The following is a 23,361-nucleotide window of genomic DNA, read 5'->3' as shown; positions in this document are numbered from 1 at the left end:
CTGTCACTTAATATTGAAGCCGAAAAATCCAAGAGGAATTTTTAGCGGGTTAAAGTCCTGTCCAGAGTATCAGCCAATAGCTTATATCAAAAAACTGTTAAAATTGCAATCAATATTACTGTTTTATATGATATTAAATATTACTTTATTTTATTTAGTAAAAAATAACATGCCATTTTTACAGTAGACCACTTTGTATACATGTATATTTATATCTATAATTTCCTCATTAATTAATTAAGTAAGTAATGAGTTTTTTTACCATGTTATTTGTGCAAATCTCTGTCAGCCCGGGTAATACCCGGACCCACAGCATGGCAACTGAATCAGCCAATCACAGCGCTTTGTCCCTATTGCTAATTATCCAATCAAATCTCAGGATGGACAGACATTAACAGAATGCATTACTGCAGATAGTACAGTGAAAATGGCACCTGTGAAGCTGCCAGCACATCTTGAACGATTTGAAAAAAGAAATAAGAACATTGGAGGAGTCACAATGAAAAATGTGAGAGGCCTTAAACAAACAGTAAAGTACATATTTTTAATTTCCATTGTGATAGGACTGTGAACTATGGCTGCACGGCACCATGTGCTCTCCTGGTCTAGGCCTATGGTAATTCTTGGCCCGCAAAATTCTAATTTGTCCCACCACAAAAGCTAGGAAAGGTCCATCTCAAAATGAATCGAAAATTGGCTTGTTGTGATATTCTAACCGTTGATAATTATGGCAAACGTGGGAGTCATCGAGCAAAAAAAAAGTGGGAGTCACTGAGCAAAATAACTATACTAGCACCAATTACGTTTTCGTGTACTATATATTCAAAGTAATCTGAAGCCATTTCATAGCTTCATGTGAGGGACAGAAGAAAATTTTTTTTATTTTTTTTTGCATCGATAAGTTCACGGTCAGAATCTGGTCTTCCCTCCGCTGCAGCTGTCAATCATTCTCTGTTCAGCACTCAAACAGTGCATCGTGTTCGGTAACGATCGACAGTCAGCAAGGTAAAACTCTCCAATATGATATATTCCCATTATATACTTGATATGTAGATAAAAGTCTGTGGATTTGCATAAAATGACATTATCTTGCTTTTGCTGGAGTCTATTGCCGTTTCTAAACGATGTCGTCATACTGGCTAGTGTGTCTGTTAGATCACACGACACAAGGACTATGAATTGGCGTCACATGCACAATAACTGGAATTTAAAAGTGAGAAAAAAATTAATGATTAATAAACTGTTAGATGCAGATATGCACAGGGATTGTCTTTGTGCCGTAAATTTTAAAATGCGCTGCACAACGTGCGCTGTAACTTCTTATTGCTTCAAGCACATCATTCTGCACCCGGGATGCGCATAAGCGGTTTTTAGCTGCTGTTTTGAAGCATTTCATTTTCATATTATCATGGTTTTGCACACTGTACAATTATTTTACTTTACAAAAATACTAAGCTATTATTTTTTTAAATTATAATATGTAGAAAAAAGGAAAAAAGATCGAATAACTATTTTTATAGCCTCCGGTACTTTTTAGCTGTGAATTATGGACCAAAAAAAATGCTACTTTTAAGAAAATACTCTTCAAATCCTGGAGGGACTGATAATTTGTCACATAGCTTTTTATGTGATGTTATGAGATCTTGTGTGAAAATTAGAAAGGATTATTGGTCCTAAAGTCTAATAACAGGTTAATTAGATTTAATAACTGGACTTGCTTATACCTGCTTGAACCTTGAATTAAATCTGAAAGGACATTGTTTTCACTGTGCTTTCTTATGCACAGGTCAGTTTTTATAAAATGTAATAAATTATATATATTGTTGTAGATGAAGCGCTCTGAGGAGGTCGACGAACCAGACTCTACTGCAGTCAGCTCACCTTTGTCAAAGGAGCAAGAGGATTCTGAGATGTCAAGCTGCAACGATGAAGACGACAAATACCACCCTCCTCCAGGGAGTCCAAGCTCCTCTTCTTCCTGCAGTAATGTCTCAATCTGCTCAGGCCTTTCACGTGAGTCCACACACAGATCATCACAACCAGTAAGTCAACAACTGAAATCATATTCAAAAAAGGAAAAACTTTTGAAAAGAAACAAGAAGAGTATGGAAATAAGTGTAAAAAGCTGCCAAAAAAGAGAGGGCAAAAGAGTCTGGGACAAGGCCCATTACTGTGTGTACTGCGAAAAGTCAAATTTAAAAATTGCTCGCCATTTGCAGATGAAACATATGGACGAAACAGATGTTGTCCATGCTTTCAGCTTCTGGGACAAGGCCCATTACTGTGTGTACTGCGAAACTAAGAAATAAGGGTGACTGGCTTCATAACGTGGAAGTTCTTAAGAAGGGTAATGGGGAGATTGTCACATGGAAACAGCCCTCTGCAAATTAATCAGTTAATGACTACTTACCTTGTCAGCACTGCTTTGGAATGTTTAAAAGAAGGGACCTGTGAGACATAACAGAACTGGCAAGAGACAAAAGGAGGAATCGATGTGAGAGAAACACAAGAACCAGAGGCTCCAAGCAGTATCTTCCCACTTCTTCAAATGAAAAAAATCATCACAAAAGAGGTCCAAATATCATTCATAATAATATGCTGAGAACAGGGTCACTGCTCAGAATCCCGAGCAATATGGGAAAGCATTACTTAATATGCTCGAAAAGAGGCGATGAAAGAAAAATCTCGGCGTCGTTATACCTTTTGAAAAATCGAGAGCTTGAATTAAGCTTTGTGTTGTACAGCTAAGGAGAGGTAGACAAAAAAAGATTAAAGAGGGCTCCAAAAGACTTGGCCATCAGAGGGAATCAGCCAAATTTCCAGCCTAACTTGAATTGATAAACCAAGAAAAGTGTCAAACAACAATTTCCAGAAGACAGAATATGAGAGAAGCCATCAACAGCTGTGAGGTAGTGGCTACTCATTTAAAAGAAAGTAACAGCAGGGAAGCTTAGAATTTGGACACTGTCTCCTTGGTGTCAGATATAATTTCTGAAGAAGAAAACAAAAAAGAAGTTTAAGGAACTTCTTGACAAAATGTGGTCAGATTATGGATCAACCAATGCTCACAGCTCCATGGAACAAAAAAATGGAACAATGATGATAGTGTTCCTTTAACCAAAGATATTGTTACATTGCAGAACTATCTTAGGAAAAATTGAGGGATGAGGCAAAAAATGACTTGAGACAGGGAATGTAACCCGTTAGCAGCATTGGCCAAAAGACTAAGTGAGAAGTCTTCTGGCTCAAGTCATCGATCTCTTAATAAAAGCGCCAAGGAGAAGCCTCCCTGATAACACTGGACATGTACCTTAAGGCTGACACTGGCCAAGTTAATAAAGAGCATTTATCAGACACTGTCACCTGTGGGAGAAAAATATTAAGCTGGTATCACCCCTCAGGATGGTCACTCGAGGAAAAAAAGAGGTAGTAAAGCACTGGTATTAGTTTCTGAAGTCGCGACTAAAAGATTGCATCGATTTCATGATAGAACCTAGGGAGAAAGCCAAGAATTAGTTGGCATTCATCAGGACAACCCTTTTTTGTTCGCCAACATGGGCACAACAAACATCCGTGGCTGTGACTGTCTAAGAAAAATTTCACTGGAATGAAAGCAGACAATCCTGAACTGCTCCGATCTACAAAGTTACGGAAGCACGTGCTAAGAAAAATTTCACTGGGTTGAGGGAGGACGTTGCTGAAATATGCCAACTCCTGGACCTCTCAAACCTATTTAAAGGGGTCATGTTTTATTGTTTAATAATGTTTTTTGGTGTGAAATTGTAATGGTTTTTTGATTTTTTAAAATTTCATTTTTCCTACCCTGATTTTATCCTCTGATTTGAACGCTTCTGTTTTATACGGTTCTGTGAGACTCTGTAAACACCCTCTGCTGTGATTGGCTGACATATTTTCATTTGAAATAGCCTGTAGTTTACTTTCTCTCTCTTTTAGTGCAGTTTTACTGTTACAGCTCTCAAGGTAAACTAATCGCATTACATTTAGATCTATGGCATTATATTTAGATGGAGGCCAGTGCTTGGAGAACACTGTGTAGTCAATCACAGACATGTTGTTGAGCTCATGAAAGCAGTGATCTCGTCATTGCAACTTAATTTCTGTGCAAACGTAATATAACTAAGAGATTCGTTGAATAAAACGGGAGTTTTGCGCATCAGTCGCGATAAACGCGCTCGCTCTGATTGGATAGTTTCAGCCTGCGCATGCTCCAACGATTGCTAAGGGAGAGCCGCTTCTTTGATTGCTTTCTTTTTATGGCAATTTTAATCACTGCTTAAACAACAGATTATTTTTATCCTACTTCAAGAGAAATAAACGCAAGCTGAAGCTTAGGTAACGGGTTTGATTTACTGGACACACAGAGAAAGATCATCTGACTGTACATGAATCATTAATATCAGACTCTGTAGGCATTAGAATTCAATTACAAAGCTTACTTATATGTTAAGTTGCTTTATTGTTGAGTCCAGGCACTGGACAATATTTTGTAATCCTCAACGGCATGTTTATTTCTTGGTAGCTCAATCTGGTTTACCGAGAGGATGGAGTCGCACAGAAGAAGTCCATCACTAAACCCCCTGGGAAGAGGCGCATGAAAAAGCGCACTGATGGTAAAGAAAGTTCTAGTTTTTTTTATTCTCTTAAAAAACAAGATATTGGCTTTTATTTCATGAGCAGCTTTGATCTACATTAAATAACACTGGAGGGGACTTAACAGAGTCTGGTTTGGAGTAGGTTTTTATTGGATCCAGTGGTCTCTCACAGATCCTATTTTTCTTTCAGCTGATTTTCAATTACTAAAAAGTTTGTATAAAGTGTATAATATATAAGTATATAATTAAAAATTTGATGTTTTTGTTTTTTATTTATATTTTCATATATTGTATGCATGAATTTTTGAATATCTCATCACTATTTGTTTATCTGTCTGACTATCTGTCTGTCTGACTATCTATCAGTCTGTCTGACTATCTATCTATCTGTCTGTCTGACTTTCTGTCTGACTATCTGTCTGTCTGTCTATCTGTTTATCTGTCTGTCTGTTTATCTGTCTGTCTGACTATCTGTTTATCTGTCTGTCTGACTATCTATCTGTCTGTCTCATTCATCTATCTGCTTCTTATCTGTCTGACTATCTGTCTGTCTGACTATTTTGTTTATCTTCGTCCGTCCTGGACTAATTTATTGATATCTGTTGTTGACTATCTGTCTGTCTGACTATTTGTTTATCTGTCCATTTGTTTATCTGATTTTATTTTTTTTTTTTCTTTTTGTTTATCTGTTTGTCTGTTTTTTTTATTGTCTGTTTTTTTTTTTGTTTTGTTTTCTGTTTATGACTACGACTATCTATCTATCTCCTCTGACTGATCATCTATCTATCTATCTGTCTGACTATCTATCTATCTGTCTGTCTGACTCTTGTCTGTCTGACTGATCTTGTTTAATCTGGTCGACTATCTGACTACCCGTATGTTATGGTGTCTCCGTCTGACTATCTGTTTATCTGTCTGTCTGACTCATTCTTCTGTTCTGTTCGTCTGTCTGACATTCAGTCTGACTCATCTGTTTCATCTGTCGGTTGACTATTTGTTTATCTAATCTGACTATCTGTTTCATCTGTCTGTCTGATCTGTTTATCTGTCTGACTATCTGTCTATCATGTGACTATTTGTTTATCGTGTCTGACTATCTGTTTATCTGTTGATGTCTTTATCTGATCTCTGTTTAATCTGTCTGTCTGACTCATCTGTTTTATTCTGTTGTCTGACGTTTATCTATATCTGTCTGTCTGTCTGATTATCTATCCTGACTATACTGTTTATCTGTCTGTCTGACTCATCTGTTTATTCAAGGTCTGTCTGACTTATCTGTTCTGACTATCTGCTTCATCTGGGTTCATCATTCTGTTTATCTGTCTGAATAGCTGATCTGTCTGACTATCTTGTTTATCTGCTTCTGGCTTCTGAATATCTGTTTATCGGTCTGACTATCTGCTGTTTACCTGTCTGACTATCTTGTTTATCTGTCTGTCTGACTATCTGTTTATCTGTCCATTTGTTTATATGTCTGTGTATGTGTTTATGTTTATGTATGTGTATGTATCTATCTATCTGTCTGTCTGACTATCTGTCTATCTATCTGTCTGACTATCTGTTTATCTGTCTGACTATCTATCTATCTGTCTGACTATCTGTCTGTCTGACTATCTGTTTATCTGTCTATTTGTTTATCTGTCTATCTATCTGTCTGTCTGACTATCTGTTTATCTGTCTGTCTGACTATCTGCTTCATTCCGTCTGTCTGACTATTCGTTGCATTCGTCTGTCTGTCTGTCTGATTATCTGTCTGACTACCCGCTTAACGTCTATTTGTTTATCTGTCTGACTATCTGTTTATCTGTCTGTCTGACTATCTATCTATCTATCTGTCTGTCTGACTATCTGTTTATCTATCTGTCTGACTATCTGTTTATCTGTCTGTCTGACTATCTGTTTATCTGTCTATTTGTTTATCTGTCTGACTATCTGTTTATCTGTCTGTCTATCTATCTATCTGTCTGACTATCTGTTTTTATGTGTGTGTATATGTTTATCTATCTATCTATCTGTCTGACTATCTGTCTGTCTGACTATCTATCTATCTATCTATCTATCATCTATCTATCTAATGTATTTCAGTTTATAATTAAGTTTTTAATAATTATCTTCCCATTTCCTACAATTTATGTAATTTTATCATAATTTTATGGATTATTAGTGCCGTACTCCTACTTAGGAATGCAATTTTGTCCTTTTTGAAACTGAGCCAGACAATGTTTACTTCTTTGTTAATGGAATAAAACACTAATTTCATCTGTTTAACCCAATCTTTTATTTAATTTTTGTTGGTTTGTGTTTTTGTTTTTGTGAGGTTTGGTTTCCTCTGTTTTCTATACTGCCATGGCAGAGCCTCATCATCCAACAGTATTTTATTATTTTAGATTTTAATTCTGAAGTTGTATTTTGCAAAACGTTGTAACAAACGTTTTGTGAACGTTATTACAGCGTTGTCACAATGTTGACATTCGACCACCGCTCAGTTCCATTTGGTTGTCTGGACTACCACTGGACGACATGGTAAATTGCCACCGCTCCACCCCCTTCTGAGTTTACATTTTAAATTACAACCATCGCTGGAACCTCTCTTCGAGCCAGCATACATGAGTATTGCTTTTATTATATCTGTATAATTAAGAATATATGACAATATTCAAACACAGCCTAATACTAAATGTTTACATTTATTTGTTGTCTACACACAAAACTGAAACTAAACGTATTTGGCGCATCTCTAATGCCAAAAAATTTACCAGGGTAATGTCTAGGCTTAACTCGAGTTGTCAATCTGTAAGTATGAAGTTCAGAACGTTTTTTGTTGTTTTTTAAAAAACTTTCTTCTTGGTCAGGGGGGTAATGCTTGGGTGGTTTTTTTTTTTGTTAAATGAAAAAATATATTCCAACATAACCGCCAAACGTTATAAATAAGCCATAGTGAAGAAAAAGAAAAAAAGAAAAGAATTACTTGAGATGTCTTACGCTGATGTCGTGGCATTTTAAGCGCCAATGATGGAAAGACAGCTATCCAGGAAACCGACAGCGATTTCCACTGTTAGGCCAGCCTACGTGTTTAACATTAGTCCATTTTGGGAAAACTAAAACCATTTAAAACCCACACAAACCCATCTTGGCAAGCTATCCCATGACAAGAAACCACCGGGTATTGTTTACTTTGTTTATTTTACTACCAGGAGCTGTTCTTTAGTGTAGCATGTCACATTACCGATCAAATGCTTGGGGGTCAGTAAGATAATTTTTTTAATGAATGAATGCATGAATTTATACTTAATGTACATTAATAAATACACTACTCCAAGGAAGGACACATCAAATTGATCAAATATGACAGTTAAGATATGTAATCCACGTAAATATGAAGCAGCACAACTGTTTTCAGCACTGATTATAATCAGAAATGTTTCTTGAGCATCAAATCATCATATCAGAATGATTTCTGAAGGATCATGTGACACTGAAGACTGGAGTAATGATGCTGAAAATTCAGCTTTCATCACAGGAATAAATTACAAATTGTAATACTATATATTAAATTATAATAATTTAAATATTACTGTTTACGTTTGTATTTTCGATAAAATACAATGAATGTTTCCCTTGGAAAGTAGTATTAATTCTTTCAAACACAGTAAATAAAAATCTTACACAGACCCAAACTACGAACTGGTAAGTGTAGTTTGTAGTTAACGCCTAGTCTTCAAACGTTCAGCTCTTTGCCTAGGGTTGTGATATAAAACAATTTTTCTTAGTATTGATTTTCTTTTAGCTTCTTTACTCAACAGGGCCCTATTGTTCTTACTCATAGCTTCAGTCCAGGTGAATGGAAAGCAGGAGGACATTGAGCAGAGGACATGTGAGGTAGCTGGCGAAACCTACACAGAAACGCATGACAGCCTTGTCAATTTTTCATTTCTGTTTTCAAACAACAAATATACATTAGCGCTTCTCAAAAAAAATGGTTTAAAAAAAATTGAAAAGTTTGTGTAAAATCGCCATTGTGTTTGTGGGCACTTGTGATCCATTATACCAGCACCTGCACAGTATTCTAATCACTGAACTGTAGTTAGGTGATTAGAGTATTCACTAAAGTAACCTTAAAAGTAATAAAAATAGTTTTAGAATTATAAGATCAAATTAATTTAAAAAGCTTATTGAGGTTGCAATACTACTATACAAGGTGAGCAGAAGAGCCCTGAACATAAATGCAATTGCCTAATGACGAAACATGTTGCATTCTGTGTAGTGTTCTAGGATCATCTGCTTTGCCCCGCTGTATATATAGAAGTATGCATCATCAATAAGTTGTTATACGAGGTTAGTTTGGTGGGTGGCCTGCATTTTGTTGTACCCTCCAGGTTGGCGTGTTCCTATAAAAAAACAGCATAGACAAGGAAGGTAAGCATGGGACACTATTTTAAGTATTGTTCTTTTGTAAACAACTCACAATGGACAGGGGCGGTTCTATTATTAATAAATCTATTAAATTCTAATACAATTAAATTAATTATTTAGAAGTAACCCAATAACAAATACGTAAGTACACGCTTAGAAGTGTTTAATTGTGTTGAATTCACCTCAGATCCTAAGAGTCAGCAACGAGAATACTTTGTTGCAAAAAACAAAACTAAAAATAACTTTATATCTAACAAATTTGTGTCGTGTCCCCGTCATTGCTGCTACATTGTTTACGTTTCCAGCGGTTCCGTGTTTAGGTTTTCGCAACGCAAAAACAAGCTCAGAAGTATTCGCCAGGAGGGTCAGTTTTTAAACATGTTTATTTTTGTTTTGTTTTTGGCGATTAAAAGTATTCTGTTTTTTGTTTGCTTCACATAACATATAAGGTTGCACCAACTTGTATTTTGTACATTGGTTGAATCATTTTAACCGTTGTTTTAACTACCTTCCGGGGACCTACTAAAGAGGGTGCAATAGACCAATGCTGACTGTGCTTCCTTGTTGATCAGATACCCTCGGATTTCATTCAAAAATGATCTTAATTTGTGTTCCGTAAATGAATGAACGTCTTATTGTTTGTGCGGACGACGATTGATGCAAGAGTAATTAATGGACAGAATTTTCATTTGTTGGTTGAACAAAGACCTTTAAAGTCTCATTGTTTAAAGGGGAGGTTTATAACGGTAACATAAACAATGAGCCAGACATTTGATACATGTTTAGTTTTTTATTGGTGATCTTACAAATGTCTGCATACATAACAGGGGTTGTGAAAGTCTCATTTGTTGTTACACATAGCCATTGTGTTTTTTTTGTTTGAGATTTCCTGTAACATACAAACAATGAGGACAAATGAACCACATTGATCCATTTTTATTTTAAGGTAAAACTAAGCTTTTTACAAAGGTCACAGTTATCATAATTTTAAACTTTGTACCATTTGTGAGATCTTGTCACAAACAGGACCTTTTTGGAGAAGACGATGTTCCGCGTCTCCTGTCTGCTCACTATCACAACTCTGGTCGTCCCGGGTCTAGGTCCTGGCATATCAAGCTCACGTCTGCGCTTGGGTTCGGCCAGTTTAACCTGTGCCCCTGCAGTGCAAACCCTCTCTGCGTCCCGGATGTCTACATGTAGGGGGTTTCCAGACTCCATGCCTCAAGGCTTCGGCGCCTTGCATCTCTCCTCTGGATTTGGGTTGATCTGTTCCTGGACGTCCTCTGGTTACCAATCTTTCACCTTGGTCTGTGACTATGCTCACCTGTCAGCCCTCGTACAGGAGCCCAATTGTGTTTAATTAAATGTGAAAAAAAATGATATAACCTTTGTAGGTCATGTCATGATTCAAAGTGTACATTTGCTGCAGGTTGTTGATTATAATTGATTAATTTGTTGCCCATAACTAAGTATAAACAATATATATAAAAAAAGTATTATATAGTGATCTAATGTCGAGTGATTAAAAAATAACCACAAAATATAACACACAGAATGGGAAATATTTATAATCTACTTTAAAAAAAGAAAAAAAACGTTGTCAGAGCGTCATGTTGCAGTTGCTCAAAGTTGCGCTATAACATTGCTACAGCCCAGTGGCGCCTTACAATTCTACGTTGTCACAACGTTGTGGGCACGTATTACCGCAGACGCTATGCCATAGTAGAACTGCAACGTGCCACAGACGTTTGCTGGGTTATCAATCAACATAATTTTCTTATTTTATATTGGTCTTCAAGTTCGAATCTTCAAATTTAAAGTGACTCAAAAAATCACAATAACGTCCTCACTTGGATGGTTAAAAAACTTTTTATGCATTTCTTAGTGTTTTTCTTTGTTTGATGTAGTGTATAGCTTCGAAGTGCCGTCTAGTGTCTAGAAATGGTAATATTGTCCCCTGAAAACAAGGGGAAAGGCATGCCCTCAGTTTGTAGGTATTTAATTAAGTCCTAACTTTGTAGGGTCTGCAAAAATGTGTGTGTGTATGAAATTGGTAGACATTCCTTTTTTAGGATGCTGTACTTTAAACATAATTTTGAGAACTCAAAATACAAAAGTGACACAGATCCTTATTGGAAAGGGTTTTAACTATATTTTTCAAGTTTGTTTGATGAATCATAAAATAATATGGTCCATGTACCTGTGGAACAGTTCTTAAGATGCTAACAGTTAACTGACATTAGACAACTAGTAACAATTACAAACACTACACACTAAAGAGACCTTTACACTAACTCTGAAAAAGACATGCTTTGATCACCCGTAGGAACATGCAAAAAAACTTGCTCCAGGAGGCTTGAGGACTCCAGATATGGACAGAGCAAAAAAAACTGCAATGTCCACAATGTACCATAAGACAGAGTTACATGGAGACAGGGAGGACAGCTGATTCAGGTCCTTGCAGTGTCAAAGTACATACATGTGACCATTGTTTATTGTCCCAAAGCCATTCTACTGTTTTGCTACATGCTTTGACCTAAATGCATGTACCTAAGTGCATAGTTTTGAGTATAAATAGGCGAACTGGAACACACCAACCATTTCACTCAGATAGACACCACAGTAAAGAAGAAAAGGCCTGCATAGCTTCCATTTACAATGCCTCATATGAGAGCTTCAACCAGTGTATGATTTTAGGTATTGTGCAGTCCCCACATTTTGGGCTGGCCTAATGTTTATTCATGTTGAGATGATTTTTTGTATTATTATTATTGTATTTTTGTTATTCATGTTGAAATATTAAATAATGTTTAACAACACTGAGTATCTATTTTGTATTTTTCATGTCTTCATAGTAAACCTTGAAATTTCTAATTCTAAGATCTGGTCTCCCAGTCTAGTTTTTATTCTTTTTGTATATATTAATAATTTTAACACCTACACTAAATATTACAACTAACTTATAGTCTTGTGTTGACAAATTTATTGTTTGTAAAATTACATTTTGAATTCAAATGGCAAAGTTTGCAGACTTACGAATTTGGCTGTTTTGTCTTTTGTTTTGTTTTTTATCAGTCAGGTCTCTTCACATCTTCCGTGTCTTTCTTGAGTCTATCAGATAAGGATTTGATGTTGAGGCACTTGAAGGAAATGATGCATCGGAGCAAAAACGGGACACAGATAATTTTGTATAAAATATTGACTAACAATAAAATGACCTCTAATTTATTTATGAAAAGTGAAATTATAGACCCAAGTGTCTAATAAAAACGATCAAATCTTTCAGTGACTGCTATTTTTAATCAAATTAACAGCATTTTTACTACTGCATTAGGAAATAAATCTGTAATGAATATTTTAGTCAATAAGCACAATGCAAAAACGAAACCAATGATAAGACAAAGCTTTATCGTGTAATTGAAACTAAAAGCCATCGCAAAAAAAAAAAAAAAAAAAAAAAAAAAAAAAAAAAAAAAAAAAAAGACTATAATGGATATTTATAAAACGGGTTGTTCTGGAGCTTGATTATAATTTTATACTCTTATAGTCCGTCGCGCGTCATTTCTAATTAATACAGCATTGTATAACTGCGATGTTGACTCCAAATATTAACGTTATGAAATTATGTAAATAAACACATTCCAGTGCTCTCTTTAAAGTTTCGTAATGTTTCTGGTCCGCGTTTGCAGCGTTAATTCGAGAAGTAACGGTAAGCTTACATTAATTCCTGAAGTGAAGAGGATTGTCACGTTCACGTGTGCTGTCCGAGGAAATCAATCTCGCGCCGAACACCTGACTAACTGCCCTTTACTCCCGGACTTACAGTAAGTGCAGCATGTTTAGTACATTTCAAATATATGTAAAACCGCAACAACATTTTAGAAATGCGTGCTGTTCCGCTGTGAAATTCAAGCACGCGCCTATTAGAACGTCGAGGATTAAAAAAAGAATCTTGTGTGACGTCACAGATTAGTCGAAGCGGTATAAAAGGCTCAACCTTCGAACCAGAGTTCAGTCGAGTTTCGTGAGTGAGAGTCAGTGTAGAGAATCGACAGAGAGTGATTACTGACTGACACACAGTGTACAGACACGAGTTTTTACACACAGGGTGTCCACGGTTTATAACATAATCGAGCAGAATGTCAAAGACATCTGTGTTTTTCGCTGAGTGCAGCGAAGTTAAGAGAGAAGCTGTGGACAGGCTGGAGATGATCAGCCTTACCTCAGACATAATGTCTGATTCTGTAAGCACCAAAGAGTGTGGTGACAACTTCCAAAAAATCTGTGGAGACAACAGGAGATCCAGGGAGCGTTAGCTCAGATAATCAAGCTGGCGTGAAGGCTTGTGCTAGAGACAGTGTGGAGAACAGCCCAACAGGTGAGCTGCAAGTTTCAAACAGATAAACGTAAAGTTATCTTTGTGCTGTTCTTTGAGCCTCATTTAGGAAAGTATTCTCCCCATTTCAGGACTATGAACTTAAATTTCTTTAACACATTCATCATGAAATTATTTTAATACATGATTTGTGTCTCATGTGTAGATTACTATTGATTTTTCTTTATTTTAGAGAAACCTGCAAAAGGGAAGAAGGGGAAAGACGTCCGCGCTGTCTTTCGGGAGTAGTATGGAAGGCTGTAAAGCGCCCTTTCCTTTGCTGCGACCCGAACAGTGTGGTGTTTCTTACACACACAGCCGGACCTAGACGGTTCAGAGCTAACACCCGTCCCAAGTCCCTTCAGAATCACACCAGTGGCTGACGCAGATCCTGCCGACCCTGAGCTGGTGTGTCTGCCGGGCCAGGTCTGTGAAGATGTTGAGTCTGTGTGTGTGCCAGGTCCCTCCAGGACTGAGCAAATGGCGGACACAGATCTGGCCGATCCTGAGTCTTGTGTGGCAAATCCGTCCAGTTATGGCCTGGGTGACGGCGAGTCATCATTAGTTTGGTTTATTTTATTTCTGCCATTTTTAATTTTCTATGTTCTGTTGTCTATCATTACTTGTTGTAATTCTTCAGTAACTTTTCATTTGTAACTGTATCAATTAGAAGCTGCAGCTCTAATAATCAATCACAGAGATGTTTCTTAATAGTTTATTATTAGTTTTTCTTAATTTTAGAAAAAACTAAGAAGGGGAGGAAAAGGAAAGCAGTGCATGCATTCTTCCGGAGACTCCGTAAGGCTGTAAAGCACCTCTTCCTCTGCCGTGACTCGACTCAAACACCTGTCGAAGTCCCATCTGAGATGAAGTCAGTGGATGACGACATCCCTGTGGAGCCGGAGCCGGAGCCGGTCTGTCTGAGCAGGTCTGAGCAGGTCTGTGCAGCTCTCCAGTCCTCCACGTCTGTGCAAGCAGCCGACGCAGATCAAGCCGCTCCAGTGTTGATGCGTGTCTCAGATTCATCCGATTCAGAGATCAGTCTGGATTGTGGTGAGTCGTCATTACCTTTTGATATTTCTGCATTCTTTTCTACTTCTCATTATTTCGTTTGTGAATCTGATACTCTTCACTTTCCTTGGAGTGACTGCTTGTACCTGATTTACAGTGGCTCTGAATCCAAAGGATAGGATTCTTTAAATGGATCTAATTTGATCTGTTCATTTCAGACGATAAAAGGAAAGTGCAGCCTGATGTATGTCCATGTTCTTTCTCCTGTGTGTTTTTTAGGATCTAGAGTGTGTCTCTTTCTGGTGGGAGAGCTTCTAGGATACGGGAGTTTTGGCAAGGTGTATGAGGGAACCCACATATTTGATGATAGAATTAAGGTAAAGCACTTTTATTGACTTGAACCAACATTTTTCTCCAGATGCAGAGATGTGTGTCCACTGTCTTGATTTAAACAGATTGTAGAGCTTGGGAAAATGAACTGTGCTTTTGTCATTCACAGGTCGCCATGAAGTACATCCACAAGCACAAAAATGACCGCTGTCTTCACGTTGTAAGTTAACAAATCTAAGGATAATTTTGGTTGATTCTGAGTAATTATTATTGTGCTGTAAATACTTGTAATTAACTAACCTAAAGAAGAAATTAATTAGACAACAAAGATGTAAGTGCACATCTAAATACAACGATGTCCATTATTCTACAGATCTTCTAAGTGACCCACTGTTTGTTTTTCGCTAGGCTGGTCATTCCAAACCTGTCATTGCAGAATTGGCAATGTTGCTTAGGTTGCGAGAACCTCCATTATGCCCCAACATCATCAAACTACACCACTGGATTGAGAAGAAGAGGAGCTTCGTGCTCATTATGGAGTACCCGAAACCATGCAGTACCTTGCATCAGTACATCACGTGTTCAGACGACATGAATGAAGGAAAAGCTCGCTGGTTAATCAGTCAGTTAGTCCAAGCTGTGAAACACTGCGTTGACCGTGGAGTCTTCCATGGTGATATCCACACGGGGAACATCCTGGTGACTAACCCCAGTTTGGAGCTCAAACTAATTGACTTCGGTTGTGCTTATCCAATCAGCAGTGAGGGCCTTCTCAGCAGTGAATACCGAGGTGTGTTTGTTACCAAAGCAGAGTGCAGTGTCATTGATCACAGTATTGTCTTTTTGACAACAGCATTGCTCAACACACAAAAAAAATGTTTGTCTTACAGGAGCACCACTCTTCACCCCACCGGAGGTCATAAGGCACAGCAAATACCACGCTGACCCAGCGTATGTCTGGGCAATAGGTGTTGTGCTGTTTGAAATCTTGCACGGGTTTTTGCCATTTGGAAGCCAAGACGAAATACTGCGTGACTATGTTAAAGCAAAACCCACTTTATCCTCAGGTAAACATGACAGACACCTCTTTACAGACAAAACAGTTATGTCAGACAGGAAGTCTAGCAAGTAACAAATGTTTACCAACATGACTGTAGACCATTGTTATTTAATTGGGGATATTTAGATAATCTAATAATGAAATTTTAAATGTTAAAACATTTACTGTTCAGAAGCTTTTTCATGTTAACATTGACGTTAAGACTAACCCGCACTCTCTCTCTGAAATCTTTACAGCATGCCATGACCTGATTTTCCAGTGTTTGATCCGCAATCCAGCGAACAGACTGACGCTAGAGCATCTAGAAGAGCACAGGTGGTTTAAGAGCTAGATTGGCAGAAGACAGCGGATCCCATGCTTCAGTTAGATGAGAAAAGGTGGTGAAACACTCTCAGTCCCTCTCATCGGACACACTACACTATCTTTCCTGTCTTAGATTTGTGACTCTCAGTCCCTCTCATCGGAAGAGTCAAACTCAACTGTAATTTGCACTGGCATATTGTAAGAGGTGATACAGAGATTCATCACGTACCTTACGTAACATATTGATGAAAACGAATGAACAAAATCCATATACAGAGGCTTTCTGGTACAAAAGAGAGATCCCTCTCCATCTGTGCCTTGCGGACCAGAAGACAAACTTAATGAACCCCTGTTTTTCAATCTCCAATCTCAACCTCTGTGGCAGATCCGTCCAGTTCTGACCCGGGTGACGGTGAGTCCTCATTACTTTGGTTGATTTTATTTCTACCATTTTTAATATGCGATGTTCTGTTGTCCATCATTACTTGTTGTAATTCTGATTCACTGCTAGTAACTGCTTAAAAACCCAACACTTGCTTCTGCTGTATAATTTTCTTTTAATCATATTAATTAGTTAGCTGCAGCTCTAATAATCTTTCGCAGTGATGTTTCTAATAGTTTATTGTTCATTTTAGAAAAGGGAGGAAGAGGAAGACAGTCAGTGTGTTCTTCTGGAGATTCTGTAAAGCTGTAAAGCACTTCTTCCTGTGCCGCGACCAGAGTCCAGAATCTTACACCACAGCTGGATCTAGACGATTCTGAGCCAATACCTGTCCAAGTTCCAGTGTTGGGAAGGATACTTTGGAAATCTAATAGATTACAGATTACAAGTTACCCTACTTCAAATGTAATAAGTAGTGTAACCTTTCAATTACTTCATTAAAGTAATGTAACTGATTACTTTTGATTACTTTTCTAAATTTCTAATGTTTTCAACTGTTAACTAGGCAGAGTTAAACTTACAATGTGTGCTCAACACTGATAACTGTCAGACTCAATCCCCCAAAAACCTAAACCGTCTCAATTATAAAGCCATTTTGTTTTTGGAGTGAATACCAGTGCTCTCTTTTACCTTCAATACCACGACTGAGGTGAGACCCTTCAGCAAGCCACTAAACCCCAACTTTGTTGGTGTGTGTGTTTTTACAGTGTGTGTGTGTGCACTTGGATGGGTTAAATGCAGAGCACAAATTCAGAGTATTGGACACCATACTTGGCCACACGTCACTTCACTTCGCTTTCACTAAATTCATTTATGTCTGTCTCAGTGTGGGTTTGGGGGGAGATCCTGAAGCACACATAGGGTTATTACAAGATAATGTAGATTATTAGTGCCGAATATTTCTCCCTTTTAACAGTCCCATGTTGGGGCTGCTGGAGTCAAACACAATGGTACGTATTTCGTTTTTAAACCATTTTCTCTTTGGACTGTCAGTGAGGTCATCTTCATATTGTTGATCAATATCAAATGTGCAGGGGATGAAAACACAGGATCCTTTCAGAGCTTCTACTCTCTTCGGCAGACTGATATTAAAGCCACACAAAACACCTAAAATGAACACAAACACATAGAAGGAAATAATCAGAGAATACAAGCAGAACAAAAATCTGCAGCACTTATTGCTCTTTAATCTCATAAAGGTCACATGAAAGTGGTTTCATAATAATAATTCAGCTCATTAAATAGAGGAATAATCTATATGAGACCTTGTATCAGAGATCCAGTGAGGAGGAACGTCACCAATGTAACCATCATTTACATCCACCTTACGGTAAATTAGGCAAACAAATAAAAAGGCCTATATTATAATACAGAATTGACAATAAAGCAAAATTGAAAACTACAGGAAGTTTGTTGTTTTGTGTGTAAATAAATTACCAGAGAAGAGAGTTGAAGATGACAGAAATCCTCTCAGAGCTCAAGCTCTAAATGCTTTTACACTGGACAGAGGGAAAGATTTGTGTGAAGAACTCAGTAACAATAGCCTGACCAAGAAATACATAAGTATGTGTAATGTCTGTTTTGGGGTTTTGTTTCATGTTCTTGTTTTCATGTCTTTTATTTTGTAGTTTGATTTATGCTGTTTGTGTCATGCTTCCCTTGCCCTCTTGTCATCTTGCTATTGGTTCCTCTTGTTCTTTGTGTCTTGTTCTGATTGGTTTATTGTCTTGTCATGTGATTATCAGGTCTGTTTACTCATTGGTTGTGTTAGTCGCGTGCCTTGTTCCCCATTGGTTTGTTCATGTCATGTGTCCATCATTGTCTGTTATAAGTAGTCATGTTTTTGTCATTAGCGCGTGTCGTGTATTAATGTAACGTTGCAACCTGATGTTGGTGAGTCTAGTCTGTTCATGCCATGTCTGTTCAAGCCTCATCAAGTCTTTTCAGGTCAAGTCTTTGTTTATTGTTTGGATGTTTGGATTGCACTCTGTAAATAAACTGCACTTGGGTTCATCTACGCTCGCCTTCAGTAGACTAATCGTTACAGTATGACCCTTATTGAACATTCAGCACTTTTTGATATAGTTGCATGAGACCATTTACTGTTGTGAGATTCTGTATTCAATTTCAACATAGAAACAATTTATTTTAGTAAGCTTTAGATAGTCAGAAACATGACATTTGAAACACAAATCTAAGACAGGAAAGATAGTGTAGTGTGTCTATTCTGCGTGAGGCGAATGTGTCCGTGTCAACGCTATGAGCTTCTCACTTGGTTATGTTGCAGCTTCTACTTTATAACAGTACAAGCTAATTAACTAGTTCATCAATAAAATCAACAAACAGTGCCCATATATAGGTTATATTTATGCACTCACTAGAGTTTCCTACAGAGCGGGTGTTTTTTTTTATTTGTTTGTTGTGTTTTTGTTTGTTTTTAATTTTTTACTTTAATTTGAGTGAGGTTGAATGTGTGGAAATGGCTTGTTCTGTTTATGTTTGTGTAATTGCTGTGCTGTGTAGTTAATTTGAGAGGAGTTTGAACACTATACTGGAGCTGCTGCTTTAGCTTAATAAGAATCAACTCATGCAGTAATATTCATATTTTAATTAGAAGAAGAGCGAGTGTGTTTGCACAGTCTTTACACAACTTACTCTAATCTATTTATCTATCCATCTATTGTTCTATAGTTCTGACAATCATAGATCTATTGGATCTGTTGAAAAGAGCAGCATAAATGTTCATCGTTTTTGTTTCTGAGAAGAAAAAATAATTATTTTTATTTTTTTATGGTGTGAGTCAGAGTAATTTTTGTGGTGTGTGTAGTATGATAAACGTGTAGGGTTTTATGAGTGTGTATGTATGCTTGTAGAGTGGACCAATGGCCAAGGTCAAGATTTTTCGTTCAAAAACTTTCATCAGTCTGTAGATCGAAATGAAAATTCCTTAATACAACATAAGGGAATGGTATAGTTTTAATGGGTTTCATAATGACTGTTTAATAACCATAACATGCGGTAAGAGCCTTTGTGTACTTTTTTTTTTTTTTTTTTTTGATGCATTAGGCTGAAGCTTATACGACTATCTCACGTTTTGAAATTAACTTTCAAAATATAAATTTTAGATTAATTTTCTAATGATTTTTAAGGATGTTATAATGTAATATTATAAAATTATTTTTGTTTTATGTTGTTATTTGATCTCCGTTTACAAAACAAAATATAATTCCAGTCAGTTTGCTAACTGTCCCTTTGCGCCACCTGGCAGTAGGTTCGCGAACGACTTTAACACGCAACTGACTTGCAGTTAACGCCGTGGCCCTGCGGCGGTATTAGGAATTTTGGTTGGCCACCTACTGTATGTTTATAGTTAATTCTTTGTCCACGAATGCAAATGGACATTGATAATTATTTGGGTTTATTTATTTTTTTTTTTTTCTATTACGTCATTTACAAATGCATTATAAATCACTGATAAGCAGTTATAAATGCATGAATAAAAGGGTGATTTTAATGTTATACCTGCCAAATAGTGAGCCATTCGCTTAATAAACATATTTATTAATACTTAATTAAAAACCAGATTCCTGATATATTCAATGATGCAGCAAAAATGGACAATTATAGCAAGACTTAAGGGTGTTGTATTTATGGTTTTGTCATTTATATCTCATGATTTGTGTCACTTTTCTTACAGTGTTTCTTGCCAGAATCTACTCTGTGCCTTACGATTCTCCACAAAAGTTCACGATGTCTATCCACAGTAATGATTAGAAACTTATATATTTTGTTTATCAAGATGAAATTATCAAATTTTATTTTAGGGGTAAAATCATAAAAGCACAACCATGACTTGATAGTAATATTAAAAATTTTAGTTCCAATATTACCCATGAAACTTAATGTAAAAAAACATTTATTAATGTTTTATTAACATTAATAACCTGTGAAAGTGCACCTTAATGTAAAGTGATTACTTGTGAACAATTTGTTAATGACTTATAAACATCAGATTATAGTGATTATTACATATTATTATGGATATTTTTCTTACAAAAATGCATTGATTCGCTACAGGAGGACTTTGTGTACCCCTCGGAGCTGTGTGAGACGCTTTTTATTATGGATGGGTGCTTTTTATTTAACTTCTTTTGGACTGATGCACTGCAACACCCGCTGAGTGCCATTAAACAGCTTGAAAGATCAAAGACAATTTTTAATATAACTCCGAATGGATTGGTCTGAAAGAAGAAAGTCATATACACCTAGGCCTTGCCTTGAGGGTGAGTAATTTATGGGCTAATTTAAATTTTTGGGTGAACTAACCCTAAAATGTTAAGTGATCACCTGTGAACCATTTATTAATGAGCTATAAACGTTAGTAACGTCTAAAAGTGAACCTTAATGTAAAATGATCACTTGTGAACCATTTAAGTTATAAACGTTAGTAACCTTCAAACGTGAACCTTAATGTAACGTGAACACGTGAATCATTTATTAATAAGCTATAAACATTAGTATTCTCTGAAAGTAAACCTTAAAGTAAAGAGTCATCACCACAACAAAAAGGATCACTTGAAATCTTGATGTTACTAGCCAAATGCCTCATCATCTAATTAGTGACATGCATGAAGGAGATTCCCACTGTCCCTACCTGCTATCTAGTGAAACCACAGCCAAGGGAATGGGCTTGGCAGATTCAGCGGGGAAAGAAGACCCTGTTGAACTTGATTCTAGTCTGGCACTGTGAAGAGATATGAGGGGTGTAGAATAAGTCAGAGGCCCCATCCAGATGGGCACCTTGGTGAAATACCACTACGCTTATCGTTTCCCCACTTACAGCGGGCTCTCACTTCTGGACTCCAAGCCCCTCGGCCCACTGCGGTCCCAGGCACAAACTTCCCCAGGGGCAGTGGCAGGTGGGGAGTTTGACCGGGGCAGTACACCTGTCAAACGGTAAAGCAGGTGGCACGTTACATGCTTAATTGTTTTGGTTTGACACTATTTCAGCTTTCATTCCATTGTTCAAGCATGAAACAAATTAGCGACTTAATTTTACACTCCAACGTAGGCAATAAGCTAACTATAATAAGATGTTTAACACCTTAACTGTCACCCCCATTTTTAAAATAGGCATGAAAGTGCACAATCTAAACTAAAATTAGGGGTGCACGATAAATATCGGCCGATGATTAATGCGCATCTCGTCAGTAAAGCTGGTTCTCTAATCAGCGGTAAATTCCATCAGGTGCGTGATTTCACACAGAGCAGCTGTTACTACACAGAGCTGTTGTTAACAGACAAGCTGCGCTAATCCACGTTCAATAATTATGTATATTTATAATCTACTGCTAATCGACATAGCCTTTTTTACAGTGTACGAATATAGGTGTGTGAACCTACACTGGTCTCACGATTCAGTTCAATTACAATTATCATGTCATCGATTTGGTTTAATTCAATATCACGATGCATTACTGATGCACTGCATCCTCAATTTTCAATATTACTTCACATGTATATAATTTTGTCAAAAAATACAAGCAGTCAGATATATGAACTGAACCTTTCATTTTACCTGCTCAAAGAAAGCACACATCTTGAATGAATCAAACATCAAACAAAACTGTAAGTCTGTGCACAGAAGACAACAGGAGCATTTAAAAAATATACACAAGTAAATACTACTGTAAAAGTGCATAATGCATGAAGTGTATGTTAGTACTTAGTGTAAAATATTTAAATATTACCTTTTAAATATTAATGTTAACATTTTAATATTAATTAGTGGTATTACGCCCTGCATAGTGGTATTTACACACAGCGTGTGTCTTCTCCAGGTCGTGCTTTCAAGGTTGTGCTTAAAAGCCGAAATGTGCCCAGATGCCGGCTTTAAAAGTAGTCGGAACATTTTTAATTACTCGTACTCACATCTTTCCCTCCCTCTGCCATTGTATGCTACCACGACAAATGATGTCAGAAAAGCGTCAGTATGTTATAATCGTTTATGGTCTATTACTGAACAGATACGGGAAAAAAAAAAAATTGTTGTTGAAAAAATGAGTGCTTTTCAATATGGTTAGTAACACTACTCACAAGCGGGAAAGAACAATGAGTAATTAGAATACAAGAGAATCTGCACATTAGAATTCAGAACCAGTATAACAAATAGAAAAGAACAGTGAAATTAAAGACCTTTAAACAAAGAAAGTAGTAAACAAAGGTTTGCTTTAAACAAGCAAGCATCATACAAAAAGCATTAGCCAAGCCTCAATTCTAGTTATGCTGCAAGGGTAGGAGTTCATTATTTTGCTTTATTTCTTCTATTTTTAGCTTTGTAGTAGCAGACATCATTGCATTGCACCTTTTGGCAAAATCAAGAAGAGTTTCCTTGTTAGATTTATTAATATCTTGGTAGAAACCAGGATCTGCAATCGAAGCAGTGGATTCAATAGTTCCTGTGTCCAACCGGTCGATAGATGTTCTCACTTTTCTGAAAGTCTTCAGTACTTCTTTGTAGCATTTAATCGCTTCTTCTGACTTTCTGGCTGCAAAAAAAAAAAACTAAAAACTAAAATTGAGTTTTTTAGTTGCCAGTATTAAATGACCAAAATCCAAAATATGATTAATTTTACTTTTTTCAAGTAACAAAACTAATCGTACTGACATTAAAACTGCTAACAAAAGAAAAAACGCAATGTTTGTTAATGGAATAAAATGTTGATTTCTGCAGTTCATCTAAAATATCCAATTATGTCGGCACTGATGGTCTTGTGGGATCATATACAGTACTGTGCAAAAGTCTTGGGCCACT

At 36.8% G+C, this 23,361-nt stretch overlaps 1 protein-coding gene and 1 long non-coding RNA gene across 2 annotated transcripts; one reads left to right on the top strand and one right to left on the bottom strand.

Moving 5' to 3' along the window:
• The first annotated feature begins 14,155 nt into the window (after nucleotides 1–14,155).
• Nucleotides 14,156–16,195, top strand: LOC109077359 (serine/threonine-protein kinase pim-1-like). Its single transcript, XM_042721494.1, has 6 exons — nucleotides 14,156–14,454; nucleotides 14,692–14,789; nucleotides 14,912–14,962; nucleotides 15,151–15,532; nucleotides 15,633–15,809; nucleotides 16,039–16,195. Exons 1-6 carry the CDS (start codon nucleotides 14,268–14,270, stop codon nucleotides 16,131–16,133), a joined length of 990 nt encoding a protein of 329 aa, XP_042577428.1. The 5' UTR covers nucleotides 14,156–14,267; the 3' UTR covers nucleotides 16,134–16,195.
• A 1,349-nt stretch (nucleotides 16,196–17,544) lies between these two features.
• On the bottom strand, nucleotides 17,545–17,877 carry LOC122136919. The gene is made up of 2 exons (XR_006154406.1): nucleotides 17,813–17,877; nucleotides 17,545–17,654 (listed from the first exon to the last, which is right to left on the bottom strand). It is a non-coding gene; the product is annotated as an uncharacterized LOC122136919 (long non-coding RNA).
• Nucleotides 17,878–23,361: the final 5,484 nt, after the last annotated feature.

This window comes from Cyprinus carpio, chromosome B3, assembly GCF_018340385.1.
Source record: "Cyprinus carpio isolate SPL01 chromosome B3, ASM1834038v1, whole genome shotgun sequence".
Lineage (NCBI taxonomy): Eukaryota > Metazoa > Chordata > Actinopteri > Cypriniformes > Cyprinidae > Cyprinus > Cyprinus carpio.
This window is presented reverse-complemented; position numbering and strand designations above follow the sequence as displayed.

Excerpts from the sequence above, each read along its gene's own strand:
- LOC109077359 (XM_042721494.1), top strand. The coding sequence starts at position 14,268 with ATGAAGTCAGTGGATGACGACATCCCTGTGGAGCCGGAGCCGGAGCCG. Across the intron at positions 14,790-14,911 it reads TATTTGATGATAGAATTAAG|GTCGCCATGAAGTACATCCA; the intron begins GTAAAGCACTTT and ends TGTCATTCACAG. Across the intron at positions 15,810-16,038 it reads AAAACCCACTTTATCCTCAG|CATGCCATGACCTGATTTTC; the intron begins GTAAACATGACA and ends AAATCTTTACAG.